At 28.8% G+C, this 19,848-nt stretch overlaps 1 protein-coding gene across 1 annotated transcript; it reads right to left on the bottom strand.

Annotated features, from left to right (window-relative positions):
* Positions 1-11,954: 11,954 nt before the first annotated feature.
* On the bottom strand, positions 11,955-19,484 carry LOC129921550 (putative fatty acyl-CoA reductase CG8306). Its single transcript, XM_055980449.1, has 3 exons — positions 18,481-19,484; positions 12,417-12,697; positions 11,955-12,346 (listed from the first exon to the last, which is right to left on the bottom strand). The coding sequence occupies exons 1-3, from the start codon at positions 19,438-19,440 to the stop codon at positions 12,064-12,066; spliced, it is 1,524 nt and encodes a 507-aa protein (XP_055836424.1). The 5' UTR covers positions 19,441-19,484; the 3' UTR covers positions 11,955-12,063.
* Between the last annotated feature and the right edge of the window lie 364 nt (positions 19,485-19,848).

Raw genomic sequence — 19,848 nt, 5'->3', positions numbered from 1 at the left:
TTGAAATTATAACATCTTTTTATGATTTTGGGATTTTGCGTGTCCTTAACTCAAATTTTACGGTAACAAGCATTATTAACCGGGAAAAATTTCTTTCCTTTCCTAATTCACTATCAAGCAAGGTTTTTATAATTTTTTTTACTATTTTTAAAAATTTTATTGCAAATAAAAAAAACATTTGTTGCAACTGAAAAATCTTTAAATTAAAAAAAATTTTTATTGCAACTAAAAAATAATTGCATTGAAAAACAAAAATATTTGTTACACCTAAAAATATTTTGCATTAAAAAAAAAGCTAAAGTCTATCTTCTAATGAAAAAATTTTTGTTTGAAAATCATTATTAATGGTACCTGCCATAGAACCGTTTTTTTAAATCCGATTATCTCTGAAACTGCTTATTCGATTTCAACGAAACTTTTTATGAAGAAGCATTTATATAATTTAAATATAAAGTAAAAATAAAATTTCCACAAAATTAATTTTTAAAAAATTGAAAACCAGTCAACGCTTATCTGCATTTACTCATTACATATAAGTTTTAATTTAAAAAACAAAATTACAAAAACTTAGCTAAGATTCACGCTTAAATGTAGAGACAAAAATTTCAATTCAATTAAAATTAAAAACCATGAAAAAATAAGATTGAAAATTGAATTGCAATTCCTTAAGTCGACATAAGCTACTCTGTCTTATTGCCACAGAATTGTTACAAATTTCAGCGATGGTGTTCTAAAACCGTTCAAACCAACGTTGAAAGTCTTTTTTTACTACCTCACAGGACCGCGAAAAATTCTTGAAACATGTTGTATAGGTTATAGACTTTTCTTTCAGTGTTCCATAATGAATATTATTGAATACAAATTTTGTAAGATTAAAATATTAAAACTAACACTCGTTTTGCCATAATAAGATTGCTCCAATTATGGTAAAAAAAACAACACACACACAACTGTGACATCACAATTCATTTTATTATTTCATATTTCTTGTTTCCCAAAGGTCATCGAGCCAAAATAATAAAACTTTGACCAAAAATTAAAAAAATTAAAAAAACAAAATATATCCCAAACAACTGTAACTGATGTTGAATGTTTCGAAATATTTACATTTCTCATAATGATAAGTTAAATGTTAAACATTTTATCATGTTTTATTGTATTTTTTTTTTTTTTTTAATTTTTTGTTAAAAGAAATCTTTGGCCTATTAAACATGATGATCTAACATATTGAGTTATACAAAAAACTTAATAATTGTGTTAATTTGGGTGTTAAACTGCGCGACAACCTTACGAAAATAAAAAAAAAGAGAAATTCAAAAAGGTGCTAAGAAAATACAAATACAAATATTTTGGTGCTAAAAATACAGGACATTGATTGATTGAAAATTCTGTTTTGGTTCCCTGCGGAATGAAATCGAAAGTATTTGAGCTTCCCAAGATCATCCCGTAAGAAAATATGAAAAATGTTTTGCGCTTTACGATTAACAGCTTCATGAGTTCAAAACCTTTTTTTTTGTTTAACTCGTGTAAACATTTATTTTATACCGACTCTTTTGTTTAAAATGAATTTCCATCAATTCGCCTTGCATATATAAAATTACACACAAAAAAAATTATTAATAAATGGAACCAGTTCTTTTGAATTGTTTACTGACCACTTAAAGAAAGCCTCTTAAACTTAATCACATCAATGTGAATGTGTGACTGATATTGTGCAAAATGCCTACAAGTCAGACTTCAGACATTAAAAACTGTCGATTAGTATTCTTCACAGCTGATGACCCACTTTTATGCGGAGTTCGTTTGAAGTCAATGTTATTGTTTATAACTTCATAATACACTGCTGTGTGTTGGCTTAGGTACATTTAAATTATTTATATGTATATATTTTTTTTTTAATTTTATTTGTCTATTTTTTTTTACGCGGTTTTAGTAATACATATTTTCGAAACCAGTTTTAGTCAACAAGATTACAATTTCTCGGTGTAATTTTTGTTCAAAAATTCTTGCTTTTTGTTACTAGATAAATAGCCCTATCCTTTGTACTTTATTATTTTCTTCGAAATCGATTGAATCATCTATTTCAAAAGTAGGACCTATTTTCTCAATGTTTATAAATACACTGAGGGAAAAAACGCAATGTAAAATGTAAAATGTTCAATGTTGATTTAATGTTGAAAAAATTAACATGAAACTTCTTCAAAATAAAATTGAAACAACGTGAGAAATTTTTTTATTTTTATCGGACTTCAGCTTTTGTTGCATTTTATCACTCTAATTTTTAACAGTGAGATAGCACGTTGGTAAAGCATTCGCCTAGTAACCCAAGAGTTGTAGCAGGTTTGATCCCCAGCGGCCGCCCATTTTTTCTTTTTTTTTAAGAAACAACTTTGATTTAAAGATGTTTTATAACGGTAAACTACTTTAAACTAACGATGTTCTACTTTGATTTAAAAATTTTCGTCTTCAACGCAAAATCATTCCGAAAAATAGTTGAATCAACGTGGTTTTCGTTGATTTTAAGTTGTTTTTGACTTGATAACGTCTTATAAATCGATGAACCATGGCAGCCACCACAAAAAAAGTGACGCCGTTTTCTAGCGTTACACTCTCGCGGTTCGGCAAAAACTTTAAATTCAAAATTAAAAATAAACCATCAGAGATACAAAAATCTCCTAAAGCTTATTTGAAAGATAATAATATAAAGCCTAATCCAAATGAAGGATTTTTAAAAATTCCGTCATTTAACAGGGGTAAAACGGAAAGATGAAATTTGGGCTAAAATATAAACGTGTGGTCGTAGAGAAATGATTCTTTTTGTTATAGATAGAGGAGACTAATTTAAGGATAACTGCATTTAAGAAAAACTGAAACTCCGCTATAACGTTTTGTTTGAACGTTGATCAGGTGTTGTGGGTATGACAAAATGTTGATTATGGGTAGGGGAAATTTTTTTTGACAATTCTAAAGGTGCCGAGTGAAAGATGAAGGAAAAAAAAATTAGGCGTCTCATACGGATTTTTTCCAACACTCTGCGTTTCAAAATATGAATTTTTGAAAAATACCTACTTTTTTAGGGGTATTTTTGGGTAGTTTTTGATTATTAGCTTTTTTTTGGAGCGTTCACAAAATCTCAAGTTATATGGGACATGTAGGGCTGATAAATGCGCATACATGTGCAAAAAATCGTTAAAAGAGTTTTGACTGAATACGGAGAAAAATAAGTTTTAAAAAAACAGGTTTTTTGGCCGTTTTTAACCGATTTTCATCGTTTTTTATTTTTACCTTTTTTTTCTTTAATAGATAGAGGAATATTATATATGGAGTAATGATAGACCATGATTACGACTATATGTGTGCGAAATTTCAATCATTTTCGTAAACACAATTTTGAGATAACGGTAAAATAAAATTTTAGAGTTCAACAGGTTATAACTTTTTACCAAGAGAAGATAAAAATTTGATTAAAAATTTATGAGCATCCTGATACAATTGCCTTTCATTTGGTATATCACACATAACGCTAGACTAACTACAAGCCACACAATGTTAAATCAAGAAACTTGCTAAAAACATCAAACCACCAATGGAGATCTGTTGCGTGCGCCATGAACAGCCACCAGTGTGGGAAGTACCGTAATCTCAGTCTGGAAATTCCACATGGTTGACTTTAAAAAATTCTAACTTCTCTTGTAGGCATCTTTGAAATGAGATTGATACGTCATTTGAAAGGTGAAACAATAAGCTTTTAGATTTCAAATTTAATAGCATGAGAGCATAAAAATAAATGTTTTTTGCTTTTTTTGATGAAATTTCATCGAGTTTAAAAAATTCTAGCTCTTATAGATTGTTAAAAAAAAAATGGATTTAATAGCGTGAGAAGATAAATTTACATGTTTTCTTTGATTTTTTGATGAAAATGATTGTTTTAAATAAATTATTTTAATACTTTTTGCTCATTGTAAAAATTTAAAAATGGTTTTATTATTTAGAAGAAATATTTGGCTTTTTAATGGTAAAAATTTTTTTGTGAGCTTTTAAAATAAAAAAAATGAATATAATGAGAAAATAAAAAAGCTATATTTTTTAGCTTTTTCTTGTAAATTATTATTGTTTGAAATAAATAAACGCTTCAAATGGCTCATTTTAAAAGCACACAACCTGTTTTCTTACGACGTTATAACGTAAAATCATCGTCCGTAAACCGGCTTTACAGACAACCTCTTTTTTTCCCTCAGTGTAGTTGAAATTAAACTAATTACAGCCGTTTTTGAGAAAAATAAGCTTTTTGGAGCTTTAACTTCCGCATAACGGAAATTAGAATTCTCTACCGAGTCCAACAGAAATTTATTTTTGGTTAAATAAATGAATGGCGTCCCATATTGCAATATTCATATTTTGTTAAATAACCTAATTCGTATAATTATTTTCGAGAATATTATTTGATAAACAATTTTTAACTTAACGTGTACCTAATCGTGTATGAAAAATATACACGATTAGGTACACGTTAAGTTAAATTTTAATATAAAATCTAATCTAATAAACAAATATTAGATAAAAATTAATAATTTTGCATAACACATTCGATTATTTTCTATATAAAATAAACTGTTTTTTTGACGAATAACCATCAGTCAATTTAAAAACTTATCCAATAAAGATGTTGAAAATTACTTATTTTGCAATTGCAGCAGTCATTGTTGTATTTGGTTTCCTAATTGTGAGTTGTTTTTTTGTTATCTTAGTTCTGTTAAATAAATTATAGTTCCTGTTTTTTTTATTTAAGGATCAAGGAATGGCACAAGATAGGGGAGAGGACATAGAAGGTTATGGATTTTAGGTTCATCGCCATAGAACCATTAAACATTTTATTAACTTAAATGTTGAAATAAAAAGCATTGATATATACATATATTTAGGTGTTTATTTTTTATGTCAAGCCATATTTCGGTAAGTTATACAATTTAAGAAGAAATCAATTTAATACAATCCAAGACAGGGAGAGAGAAAAAGACAGGAATTTGTTAAAAAAAAAAACTTGTATACCAGGACCCTACCATGAGCCCATATCTACCCACATCCCACATGGTATTAAAAATTAGATATTTTAATATGATCATGTTTATAAAGCTTACCTTAAATCAGGTTTTTAAGAAATGAGTTAATTCATATATACTAATTCCTGTAAAAAAAATTAAGCTGATGCTGTTAGTGATGTAGAAATTTGACTAAAATTGAATGGTGAAACTATGGAAATTGACTTTTCGAAATTGAACACAAGAAGTAAAAATGCTATTAAAAGAGGGTATCGATAATGAGGTAGTTCCTTTTGTATAGTAAGGTTATACTATTTACTAAAAATTATACATTTAGATTAGATTAGATTAGATTTGATTCATCGAGAAAAAGAATTACAAAAACATTTTGTTTAATTAACTTAAATCTTTAAGGGCATGGCCCTTTTTTTTTAGTTTAAAAATTATACATCTTTTTTATAACCTTTTCATTATATCCAAATTTTGCTAAATGAATTGGTTAATTTACTGCAGGGGGATCAAATCAGACTGGAAATTATGTTACAGGAGTGAATACTACTGAAACTTTTCAATTTCGCATTAAAAAGTTTTTTTTTTTAATTTTATTCTCTTCTCCAATCTATAATAATACAGTCAAATAAGGAGAAAAAAGGGGTAAATCTCGGAATGAATGTTAGTAGAAATTTTTTTTGCTCAATATCTTCCTTTTGCCATTCTATAACATATCTCAAAAGTCTAGAAAAATCTTATGTCCGCTTGTCGCGATTTCAAGTTCAAATCGCGAAATGGAGATTTTCAAAATTAGCAAAAATAGGCTATGGTATTATATACACATATGATACATGATTTCAAGGTATTTTTTAATGCTGATTCCAAAAAATCTTAAATCAAGACAATCTGACGTCTCTGGAAAAAGTTATACCTGTTTTTCATCTGTCAACTCATATTATTATAACAGTTGCAAACTTACTGCCGAAAAACCCTTAAAAGTTATGGTAGATGAACCAAATTTTGCATGAAGATTTTAGAATCCATCATTATTAAAAATCAAAACAATCCATTACAAAAAATATATACATCTACGAAATAATGGTATTTTTTGATGGAGGGGCAAATTTTAGGATATGCACTAAAGAAGATTCTTGTTCATCTTAGGAATAAGTGCTAATAGGCTAATTTTTTGTTTCTATGTTTGTTTGGATATTCTATAACTTATGTCAAAAATCTAAAAAAATCTCATGTCCGCAAGTCCTAATTTTCCTGGCTTGAAGATAAGAAGCAGATTTTAAAAAATTGAAAAACTACACTTCAGATATTTGTGTCAGATCAACATGAATAAGGTGCATTACTTTTCAGGGATGATCAGGTTGACTTATTGTGAGTTTTTTTGGGATAAGTGTTAAAAAATACCTTTAAATAATGTCGCTTATGTTGGTATACATATACAAATTTAAACTTTTCTTGCTAATTTTTTTAAGTCTGCACCTAACTTAGTTTAACCTCCAAAATTAGGACTTGCGGACATGAGATTTTTTTAGATTTTTAAGGGTAGTTAAAGAATATCTAAACAAAGGTTAAAATGAAAAAATTAGCCTATTACCACTTATTCCTAAGATGAACAAGAATCTTCTTTAGTGCATATCCTAAAATTTGCCCCTCCATCAAAAAATACCATTATTTCGTAGGTATATATATTTTTGTAATGGATTGTTTTGATTTTTAATAATGATGGATTCTAAAATCTTCATGCAAAATTTGGTTCATCTACCATAACTTTTAAGGGTTTTTCGGCAGTAAGTTTGCAACTGTTATAATAATATGAGTTGACAGATGAAAAACAGGTATAACTTTTTCCAGAGACGTCAGATTGTCTTGATTTTAGATTTTTTGGAATCAGCATTAAAAAATACCTTGAAATCATGTATCATATGTGTATATAATACCATAGCCTATTTTTGCTAATTTTGAAAATCTCCATTTCGCGAGTTGACCTTGAAATCGCGACAAGCGGACATGAGATTTTTCTAGACTTTTGAGATATGTTATAGAATGGCAAAAGGAAGATATTGAGCAAAAAAAATTTCTACTAACATTCATTCCGAGGTTAAACCCTTATTTGACTGGATTATAACTAAAAATTTTTTTTTTTAAATTGTAATTTGAGTCCCATATGTTGCTCACGTAGTCTTCAGTAAAATTCCTAATTGTGTATATGAATAAAACCTACGCAGTTCACAAAAAAAAAAAACTCAAATATATTTTAGTTAAAAGATCGAACACAAGAAAAAAGAAAAAAACTTACAGACGAAATCAACAAAAAATAAACATTAGTTATTTTAACATTTTTCATGCGTGGCGTGCCGGCAAATAGCAAGGTTAAGTGGTAGATATTACCTATATTGGCTTAACTGTAGCCATTTTAAGATCATATTTTTAACGATCTTACCCATAATAGGTAACACTCACATAGTCGACTACACCCACAAACGTTTTGCTTGAAATCATTTCCTCAAAATAAAAATCAAAGTGCTAAGAGATTTGACATTTTCATAAAAAAAATCATAGTTATTTGCGATGAATTTGTTCAACGTAAGGCTTGTAGTTTTTTTGTTATTTTTTCTTACTTTGGAAGTATATGTATAACCTGAAAGTAAAAGAATAATTTTTGTATCTTCATTTGTTTAAAATAATTGTTTTTTATTTTATTCAATAAAAAAAATCCTCCCACGGGTTGACTTTGTGGTCAATAGAATAGATAACTTGAGTTCTCTGATTTCATACGGTCACTTCCTCGCGATACAATGCAAATTAAACAAGATTCTAGTACAACAATAACGAAGAAAAAAATAACAACTAAAAGTTGTTTAAACTTTAAACCGATTCGCATCCAGCTGAAATTGGTTGCTAATGTTTTTATATTTCTCTTTTTTATAGCACGAAACCTCGTACTGATCGAAAAATAATTTTTTTTCTTGAAAAGCGTCTTCAGTAACAGGTCATCTTATCTATCAGAAGATAAAGAAGATACTTAAAAAATAGTAGCAAAAGTAGCATATATGAACCACCAGGTTCTGGCTATTATCCTGCTTTATGGGTCATGACTTTAGGGCCCAATTAAGTAGTACTGTTGACGATATTATTTGACAGCTGTAAACTTACTTAATGAATCTGTATTATAGTTATCAGTTATAGATTTTTTTTTGATAAAGCTTCTGTGAATAGATTGACTGAAAAACTTAGTAGTATAAAGTCAAAAATTAGTATTTTATAAAAAAAAAAAAGACAGAAAAACAAAACAGCTAGAATTTTTCGGAGACATCGGATTCAAGCTCAGCGCACAAAAAAACATTAGAAAAATATACTTTGCTTTCTATAAAAAAAAAAAAACTTTTTGATTAGTGAAATTAAATAAGGCATTCGATTTTTTCTGTCCTGTTCGATTTCACTAATCAAAAAGTTTTTTTTTTATAGAAATCAAAGTATATTTTTCTAATGGTTTTTGTGTGCTGAGCTCGAATCCGAAAAATTCTAGCTGTTTTGTTTTTCTGTTTTTTTTTTTTTATAATATACTAATTTTTGACTTTATACTACCAAGTTTTTCAGTCAATCTATTCACAGAATTTTGTGCGCTGAGCTTGAATCCGATGTCAGAAAAATTCTATCACATCACGTTTTTGAGATATTACCATGCAAAACATCACAAAAATAGTGTTTTGAACGTTCAAAATTCAATATCTCAAAAACTTTTCAGGTTAGAGCTATTTTAATGCTAGATTCAAATTAGGAAGGTCAAAGGCCATTACAAAAGTATAATTTAGTTTCTATGGAAAATTATTTCTCGCCAATATTACTGTCATTTAAAGAAAAATCGATCTTAAAAATAATTTTTTTGTTTTTTTTTTCAATTTTTCTCAATATTTTCTAAAACAAAAGTATAGTTTTTCCACACAATCTTAAATAATAGGTTTTAATCTAAATAATTGCATTCCAAACTTTTCAAAAATCTAACATTTTTTCGGTAACTTTTTTGTTTGAAAAAAAGGCTATTTTCTCAAATTAAATTCGTCAAAAATCCAAAAATTAACTACATAAAAACATTTAAAATAAATAGAAAATATAACAAAGTAATTTTTGGCCCAGTTTTGTTAAAATCCAACAATTTTTGTAAAAGATAAAAATAAAAAATAAAAAAATTGTATTTTTGCATTTTTTTTTTTCAATATTTTTGAGGTTATATCAAAAATGGTTTGAGTAAAAGTTGTAGACACTTTTACGATATACAACTTTTGCATTTAGCTTTTTTCAATTTCTTGACAGACTTTTGACAGAAATCGTAAAAAACCACAACCACCCCACTTTTTCGCCCACCCAACCCCTTTCCAAAAATTATTGGCACTGGTCAATTAGCACTTTGTTTTCTTCAAGAAAATGATTTCAAGCAAAACGTTTGTGGGTGTAGTCGATTATGATAGTTTTGCCTTTTATGAGTATCTAGTGCAATCTTTGAAAATAGGTATACATGTCTTAATCTCTTCATTTGCCGCCACGGCAAGCACGAATAATATTGACTATGTTTATTTATTGTTGATCACGTCTATAAGTTTTTTATCTTCCTTCTCGTTAGTTTTCTTTTAGCTAAGCTAAAATAATATATTTTAGTTTTTTTGTGAGCTGCGATGGTAATATTCATACACATTAAGAAACTAATGTAAAGACTACATGAGTAACCAGAAATCAAAAACACTTTGATTTTTAATTTTGTAACGCATTTCTAACATTCTAGTAGAGAATAAATAAAAATAAAAACAACTTTTTAATACGATATTGAAAGGTTTCAGCCGAAGTAACTCCCGCAACATAATTTCTAGTCTGTTTTGTTCCCGATTTGAATCAGAACTAAGTTAACCAATTCAGTTAATGAAACTTGAATCCAATGAAGCATATAAAAATGAAGTAGTAGGTACTTGTCAAAAAAGTCTCCTGCTTCCACAAAAATGGAATTACCTTAATATTTCAAATGAAATAATAAACACCTAAATATTATTAAATGTTATTTATTTAAACATTTAAGTTAGTATAATGTTTAATGGTTCTATAAAGAACGACAAAGAACCTAAAATCCATAACCTTCTATGTCTTCTCCCCTATCTTGGGCCATTCCTTGTTTCTAAAATATAAAACAAAAACTATAATATCTTAAACTGAAAAAAATCTTTAACTCACAATTAGGAAACCAAATACAACAATGACTGCTGCAATTGCAAAATTTGTAATTTTCAACATCTTTATTGGATAAGTTGTTAAAGTGACTGATAATTATTCGTCAAAAAACAGCTCATTTTATACAAAAAATATTCGAATGTGTTATGCAAAATTACATTTTTTAACTACTTATTATTTATTTATATAAGTATTTAAGATTATATTTTACATTAAAATTAAAACTAATAGTAAGTGTTTTCGTGATTGAAAAAAATTAAAAATTGGTTATCGATATTCTCCAAAATAATTATAGGAATTTTGACTTAACAAAAATATGAAAAATTTTAGATATAAATATACATATTATAGATTACATAAGGTTTCAACTTTCAAGGCTTTTCAAAGCTAACCAAAAATAAATTTCTGTCGTTAGTGTTTCCTTGTTCCCATCACGGGGAAACCAAAAATTATTTCTTTTTCTTAACTTTTAAATTAAGGCTATTTAAACGGTTTCGCTAAAAACTTTTCGTTGAAATCGATTAATTGGTTAACGAGAAAGTCAGAAATCAAGAAAACGGTTCTATGGCAGATACCGTTAATAACGTTTCAAAAAATATTTTTCCTTTACCTATCAAAAGTTGGACCTAATATTAAACAGTACACATGGTTTTTTTAAACCAAAATCGTAAGAGCCATTTCTGAGGAAATAAAAAAAATATTTAATTAATTTAAAAAAAAGTTCCACATACACCCCCGTGACCCTCTAAGTTCTTTTTAATAGTAACTGAATAAACTGTCAAACAAGGAAATTTCTTCTTGACCATTCACTGACTATTAAAATTATTTATAGTTATAAGTTCAAAAATTTACAACTGTGGTTCCAAAATCTCAGAACCCTTACTTACCAAAATAGCAAAACAAAAAACATGTTTTTGTCTACTCACCACATCAAGCCATAGTTCTTAGTCCAAGATTGTAATTTATGCTACTCTCAAGACCCTCGTTTAAGACTTTAAACGTAATAAAAGAAAAATCAATGTACATACAATGTACATGACATGAATTTCAATAAATTAATCACTGCGTATTTGTCCTCTATAAAATCATCATAATTTTTTCCTCAATTCAAAACTTTTTTTCTGTAACCAGATAAAGTAAATATTCTTGATTTTTTTGTATTTCCAAAACAAGTTCTGCTTGACATTTCAGAAGGTTTTTCTTTAGTCAGAAGTCAACTCAACCGCAACACCAAGCCATACCAAAATGGAATAAAATTACCTATCACATCGCATCGCCCCCAGTCATTACCCGTTACATTGAGTGGAATTGTATTCTTAACCTTGAGTGAAGTTCAATACTGATGACTATAAATTGAGTATGATAATTAAGCTTCAAGTGATCCGAGAAATTTTTAGTACAAACAAAAGCGACAAATCCATTAACGATATCCACAGTCAGCATGATACCAGGTGTTTAGTAATGAATCGTTTTTTTTTTTTCTCATCGAAAAAACTATATAAATTATTGTACTAGAAGGTTTACTTAAAAATAGATGTCATTACAATGTAATAAATGTTGTTTTTATTGTGTCTCCCTCTCGTAAATAATTGTAACCATTAATGAGTTTGTTATTGTTGATACCAAAAAATCCCTGAAGTATCGAGTAGGTCAATAAAAAATGCTTGTATACAAGTTTTTTTAATGTTGTCCACAAAGGTTAAATAGTGTTTTTATTTTTTTTTTTCCATTTATCTTACTTGCTATATGATAACTTAAGCTCAATATATTAAATATACAATTACAATAAACATTTTTTTTTTATTTAAACTTTTTGAAATGTATTAAAAAGCCTTAAACATGCACTTCCACTTGATCTCATTCCTAAATACTCTTCACAACCGAAATACTTGAGGATTTCATTACCAACGTAAACGATAAAAATTGTTTTCAAAATTACACCAATTACGCTGTAAGCTTGTAACTTCCATTTGGCAACTCTGCTAGCTTTTTGATCAAGTTCAAGTAGATAAGCACGCCGACCATTATTCCAAGTGCGCATATATTCGTCAAGGTTGAAATTTTGTGTTTGGAATTTAAATTTTTTTCTAATAAATAAAGAGAATAAATATTTACTTATGTTAAATTTTTATAAATTAAAAAAGATTAGTAACTCACTTTTCTTTAAATGTCATGGTATTAAAAAGTTCATCTGCATTTTCGGTGTCAAACATCCAGACTGTATGGAAAAATCGTTCTAGTGATTGGAGTTGATGGAATAATTCGATTTGGTTCTTCACATATTGAACTTTTCCTGTACAAAGGAAGGAAGCAGCATCATATAAAATGGCAGGAATTATTTGGGTAAGGATGAAAGTGGCTATGTATAAGTAGTAGCTTGAGTAAATTGTTGCTCCTGGGGACCAGTAAGTCGTTTCTAAGGGGTTTTCTATGGCAATCTGGAAGATAGGAAAGATTAAAAATTTTCGATTTAGTTTAGAAGGGGTTTAAAACATACGTCTTAAAACGTAAGTCTTAAAAAGAAATACAAAACACATATAACATAATTTTTTAATTTTTTTACCCCCTTTCCCCGCAGCGCAACCCAACTACAAAAATGGTACCCTAATGAAATTTACTCACAGTGTTACATTTCAAATGTAAAATCTAGAGGATCTATAAAATAATTTTGAATTTTGTTATTTTTATAAAGCATTAAAATCTTTGATACCAACACGCAAATGATTTAAACGGAACTTTTAAGAACTTAAAAAAAAACTTTCCAATTACATAGAAATCAAATATAGGTAGGTACTATCTTTTTCGTTGTTATAGGAATTTTATTGCAAAAAAATGTTCTTCCAAATAAAATGTTTTTGCCATTTTAATTCATAACAATTTAAGTGGAAAAAAGTAGGTTTTGAAAGATTGTGAGATCTGTTCTAAACATTTTATAGAATTCGGTTTAATGATGAAGATTGTGAAGTTCTATTACGGTTTCCTAGACACAGTGTGCAGCTGTGCGTTCCTCTCTTTGATCAACAATGTTATTTTTATCATATGCATTTTTAATAGATAGGTCGGAAATTTATTGTGTACCTTTTCTCTTATATTAATTCTAAAATTTTTTTATGGAATTGGGTCACCAGCTTCAGATTTATTGATCTAAAACCAACTGCACATACAGCTTGAAAAAATGTGAAGGTACTTCTCCTCTTTTAACGGCCGAGGCAGTATATGGCCAGATATCGTTGATTTTTCAGTAACTTAATTCAGCAAACGTAAAAATCGTCCAAGCGTTCGGGAAATAAAACTCGACCGAGCTCTCCGACTTTATAGCGGGAATTGAAATCTTATTTTTATGACACACTCAACGGCACCTGCCAATAGCCGAAAAAAATTGCTCGTAACGATACTCCCTTGTTAATGACGTGATGTTACCGAATTCATAAAAAAGTTAATTTTACAATTAAGAAAATTAAATTTTGTTTTAATTAAAAAAATTATATATTTTTTTAAGTCAATTTTTGGAAACGGACTCATTAATTTTTTTAAAAATTGTCTTATGTGTCGATCAACACTTTTTGCATGTTTATAAATAAAAAAAATATTTTTTTTGTAAATGGCTCTTGCATTTTTCAATTTTCTTTTTCAAAAATTAGCTGTCATATAAAAAATTAAATGGCTTATTTAAATGGATCAAGCAATTAAATTATTCGTATGGCAAAAAACTTTTTGAAACAAAAAATTTTGAAAATTGCAGGAGCCATTAAGAAAAAATATTTATGAAAGCTTGATAGAATTAGAAGTACAAAGATCCGAGGAAGCCTTCATGTTAAAAATACCATCTCCCAAAAAATTGAACACGACCGACTCAGTTGGTATTGCCATGTTCAAAGGAGAGATCCTGAGAACCCCGTCAAAAAAGCAATATCATATAACGTTCCAACACGAAATAAAAAGAAAGGTAGGCCTAAAAACTCCTGGTACAAGCAAATGCAAAAACACCAGCATTCAGTTGGCCTCAGAAACGGAACAATACAAAACCGGGAGGCTTGCCGCCGATTTCTGAGGTCAACCCGGCGAACCCCACAGGCGGATCACTAGTGTGAAGCAGTAACGTGGGAAGGTTATGATCAACTCGACATCGAGATCATAACAGCGCCGAGAAAAAGGAAGAAGAAGAAGATGAATTTAAAAAAAAATGTTTAAAAAAAAAATTGGAATGAAGGCCAAGACCTTTTTAAAAGATTTTTTTTTACTTTAAAACCAAATTTACTTATTTTATATTTGGAAAATTTTCAAAATACTTTTTCCATGATTTTTAACACAAAAAGTTTTTAGTGTTTAAACAAACTTTTACCACAAGAGCAAGAACATGCTACCTTTAGATGTGTATCTATTTCTTTTCTTTTTTTTTTTATTAAAATGTTTTAATATTTTTTGCGTTTTTTTTTTTTTTTCTTGGGAATATAATATTGTTAATCACCACCAATTTTCGATACCTTCTCAAATTAAAAATGAATCATTTATTTTCAAAACATGATAAGTCCATGATTTAAAATTTTTCAGGAGAAGAAAAAAACGTTCTATTTTCTTTTGTTAAGTGTAGCTAAATGTATAAAAAATATATTTTGTAGAACTTTTACCTAGCTACAGAATATCGTTTGGTATTTACTTTTTGGACCGATAGTTCAAAAGATAAAAAATAAAAACGATTTTGGACTTATCATACTTTGAAAATAAACGAATGTATAATTAGTTTTAAAATGAATATACTTTTTTTTTAAAGCCGCAGACTATCAAACAATTGCATTTGGGAATAGAATATAATGTTTCGAGTAGTTATTTTACTAGTCAATTACTCATAAAAAAGTTGCTGTTTATTTTCAAAAGATGATAAGTCCGGGACTTTTATCATGTTTTGACAGTAAAATTTTTTTTCGCTTAGCTGTAAAATCGAATATAGACTGAGTAGATGCTTCATATCTTGAAGGCAGGTGTGATTATCCCCCAAGAACATATTCAGTTAAAAAAACGAATTTTGAAAAAAAGTGGACTTATCATGTTTTGAAAATAAACGATTCAAATATAAGATCGAAATTTTGAATATTAAAAAAAAAACTCAATGTTTATTCATTTCTGCCAAATTGTAGAGCATATATAAAGTGGAGCATATTTTAAGTGGAGCGATTGAAAATAATTCAATTTTAAAGTTTAAGTGACCTCAACTCCAAAGCGTTTCGCCCAGGTACACATAAATTAATATTATGTAAAATTTGAGTTAAAAAACTCTGATTACATTTCGATTGTTAAACAGCATTTTCTTATGATTTCTATAAACTTTTTTATCAATAATTCTCGTCATAAGAGCGTGGGGCTTAGGAAAATACATGACTTGCTTTTTTTTTGGCTATAGTGTTTTGTGCAATACCAAAAAACACAAAAATAAATGTAAACAATAAACAAAATGACAAAAAAAAACTATTGCCAAAAAAGACCAGGGGTCGAATTACGGCACACGATTACGATCATACGTGAACGTTTTGACTATTGCTCTCTCTATTTAATCAGTAGAAACAAATAAGGACGCATAGAAACCATACGTTAACGAACGTATGCCGTAGTTCGACCCCAGTTTTTAATAAAAACTACACGTTTTACATTAAGGCCACTTTTGTTAGTTATATTCGAGATAATTCACTTTAAATTCATTAATTTGCAAATCAAATTCACCCTTTGTACTTAAATAAAGAAAGAAATTGGCATACATAATGTATAGGTATTGTTGTGACAAAAACTACTTTAAAAACAAAACTGCTTGAAACTACATAATATGTATATTAGGGTGGGTCAAAAAAATCGCAATTCTTTTTTTTGAATTGGTACTCCGAAAAATCGATTGCTAGACCCCTCTAGAATATACACACCAAATATGAGCTCTTTATATCAATGGGAAGGTCCTCCGCTTTGCAATTTTCCATTTTTACATCAAGCTTCTACTAAAAAAAAGTAATTTTTTTATTAATTGACTTTTTAGCAAAATTCTTTTCATATTCTTGTAGGAAATTGAACGCTCTACAAAAAAGGCCTTACACACTTTTTTCGTTTATCTAACCGTTAAATAGATATTTGAGGTCCAAAATTCGAGAAAATCTTTAAAAATTTGTTTTTTGTTCTTAATTTTGTAACAAATTGAAAAATTATAATGATCAAACGCGCAAGACATATTCTTGTTGAAAATTGATTGCTCCACAAAAAAGGTCTTAATAACTTTTTTCATTAATCTAACCATTCTAAAGATATTCGAGGTCAAAGTTAAAAAAAAATATAAAAACATTTTATATTTTTAAAAGAATTCTAATTCACTGAAACTTCATTTTTTTCAAATTAGTAAGATATATTCTTGTAGGGGCTTAAACGTTCTACAAAAAATTCCTTGGAATGAAATTGATTGCTTTAACCGTTTAGAAGATATTCGTATCCAAATCGCAATGCATACGGGTCATAAGAAAACAATTGAAATCAGTGAGCATTGGTTTGGATACGAATATCTTCTAAACGGTAAAAGCAATCAATTTCATTCCAAGGAATTTTTTGTAGAACGTTTAAGCCCCTACAAGAACATATCTTGCTAATTTGAAAATAATGAAGTTTCAGTGAATTAGAAATATTTTAAAAATATAAAATGTTTTTATATTTTTTTTTAACTTTGACCTCAAATATCTTTAGAATGGTTAGATTAATGAAAAAAGTTATTAAGACCTTTTTTGTGGAGCAATCAATTTTCAACAAGAATATGTCTTGCGCGTTTGATCATTATAATTTTTCAATTTGTTACAAAATTAAGAACAAAAAACAAATTTTTAAAGATTTTCTCGAATTTTGGACCTCAAATATCTATTTAACGGTTAGATAAACGAAAAAAGTGTGTAAGGCCTTTTTTGTAGAGCGTTCAATTTCCTACAAGAATATGAAAAGAATTTTGCTAAAAAGTCAATTAATAAAAAAATTACTTTTTTTTAGTAGAAGCTTGATGTAAAAATGGAAAATTGCAAAGCGGAGGACCTTCCCATTGATATAAAGAGCTCATATTTGGTGTGTATATTCTAGAGGGGTCTAGCAATCGATTTTTCGGAGTACCAAATCAAAAAAAAAATTTTCGATTTTTTTGACCCACCCTAATGTATATTATACACATTTTCAATACAAAAACCAATTAAAGCAAAACATCAAATGCATAATTCATAAATCATAATTGTATTATTATTCTCAGACACATACAAAAAAAAACATATTGCAAAACAAAATTACAATTTTTTTTATATATATTTCTCGACTGCTAATAACAACCGACTTGTTAATTACATTTACTATTGAGAAACTGCATCTAAAACAGGAAAAAAAAACTTCCAACCGCACCAAGCCTAAATACACACTAACGCTAGCTTACTAGCTAGATTAATGTAACTTTTAAATATGGAATTTTATCTTACAACATGCTACAGCCGTTAAATTACTATATAAACGTGGAGAGTGATTGCCGATCGTGTCTTCATGTCGCATTGATGTTTATCATTATCTCACAAATCTGAAACTCAAAGTAAAATGTCTAACCGTAACTGAAAGAGTTTTTTACGCACGTAATTTGTTTCTATTTCATCTTTTTCAATTCAGCTATTCAGTGAAGTAAAATGTTTTCAATTTTATTAATACAACTTTTTCAATTAAAAATCAAACTTTTAATGAGTATACTAATTTTATTCTATCTAATAAGAATAAGAGGGGATTTTTTCAAGATGACTAATTTAACTAAACTCTTGTTTGTATGACTTAATTCATTGAGAACCTCCAGCTTTATTTATATACCTATATTAAAATCATCAAAAACTCCAAATAAGGCTTTATAGTCATTGAATTAGAAAAACCCCAAATTATATAGCTCAATACAGACAAATCTACAAAACTTTGTTAGCCAATTTTTTCTTAAAATATAAGAAATGAGGTAAGCAAGGAGCTTTAATGCTTCAACAACTTCAAAAAACTTTCCTTTAGAGAATATTTTTCCTTCTAATGTTTTAAGTGAAATAAGCAGTGCCTATTGTAACTCACAGAGATTAGATTTTTAACACAAACTAAATTTTAACTTGCGCTTTTCTTTTTTTTTTTTGAAGGATCATTGATACAACTTTTTTTTTTAATTTCCACTAAAAACCAACCCAAACTTCTCAACCTTTGTTACCTTTCTATTCGTGTTCATCAAAGTTTCCCACGAAATTTCTCCAGTTCCTCCATTTGTCAAATTATAAACTTGACAACCAGTTTCAGGAATAATTCGCCTCTTCATGGTAACTGTTATAATCCCATTGGCTGCCAAATCCACAGGAAGGATATCAATAGGTGTTTCTGGTTTCCCATAAACCGATTGAATTGATCCATTTGCAGCGGAAACCATAAAGTTTTCCAAAAGATTTGAACTATTAAACCATCCAGGATATGGTTCGTCCACGGATGGAGTTAATGTTGGAATCCTTACAACAGCTGTTTGCAAGGAACTTCTTGCCACCAACGATTCAGCCAAATGTTGAGAGAATAAATAATAACTTGAAAAATCCTTCAAGATCTCCGATTTCATGGGAATATCCTTATCTAATTCCATTATTTTAACAAGTCCATCCGCATCATAGCGTGGCGGAAATATTTTCTCCTCAATTATCCTTTCATAGCAATTAGAGAAAATATGTGAAACATAAACAAAGGACTCGAGTCCAATAATCGATTCGGCCAATTGAAGGAGATATCTTGTACCGCGAACATTTGTAAAGATCGCATCCTTTAAACTCAAATTTACATCACTATTACTTCCGCAATGCATAACAACATTAATTTCCATTCGCAATAAATTTATATCCATATCCTGAAGATTTAGATTAAATTTTGACAAATCACCCTCGATAGGCATCACTTTGTCCATTAACCGACGATCAATGGATTTTACTCGATCGAATATTGCATCATTTTTGAAACGCACAATTCTCTCATCGAAATTTGCATTTTCTTGTGATCGAACTAGGATATACAATTTCGAAATCCCTAAACACTCCCGCAATAGTTTCTCGCATATGACTTTCCCGAGATAACCGGTTGCGCCAGTTAGGAGTATCTTCTTCCCGTCTAGCCAAGAACTACTATCGACGTCCATTCCGTTTCGTGTTAAGTTTGTGACTGTTGTGTGGGTTACAGCTGCTGCTGGATTGTTGCAGAGCTCGAGTGTGATGTGTTTTTTGTTTTGAATTGTGTTTAAGCCCGGCCTATATTGATGTGAGTTGTGAGACATGAAAATGTAATGAAATAATACAGGGGCGCACTTTATGATCGTAGGGTTTGTAAATGAATTTTAGTAAATCATCAAATTCATGACAGCAATGAAAAGTAATGGAAGATTTGAAAAAAGTCAGTTTCTGAAGCACAACTTATGTAGAACGGTGGATTAACTTCAAACTTGGTGTTCTTTAAGCATTCCTTAGTTACCACGAGCTAACAAATCGAAACAGACTTTGTTGTATTATTATCCTTCATTCACGGTTATTACCTGACTGCAAAAAACCAC

This window comes from Episyrphus balteatus, chromosome 1 (assembly GCF_945859705.1).
Source record: "Episyrphus balteatus chromosome 1, idEpiBalt1.1, whole genome shotgun sequence".
NCBI lineage: Eukaryota > Metazoa > Arthropoda > Insecta > Diptera > Syrphidae > Episyrphus > Episyrphus balteatus.
Note: the sequence above shows the minus strand (reverse complement) of the source record. Positions and strands in the feature narration are given on the sequence as shown.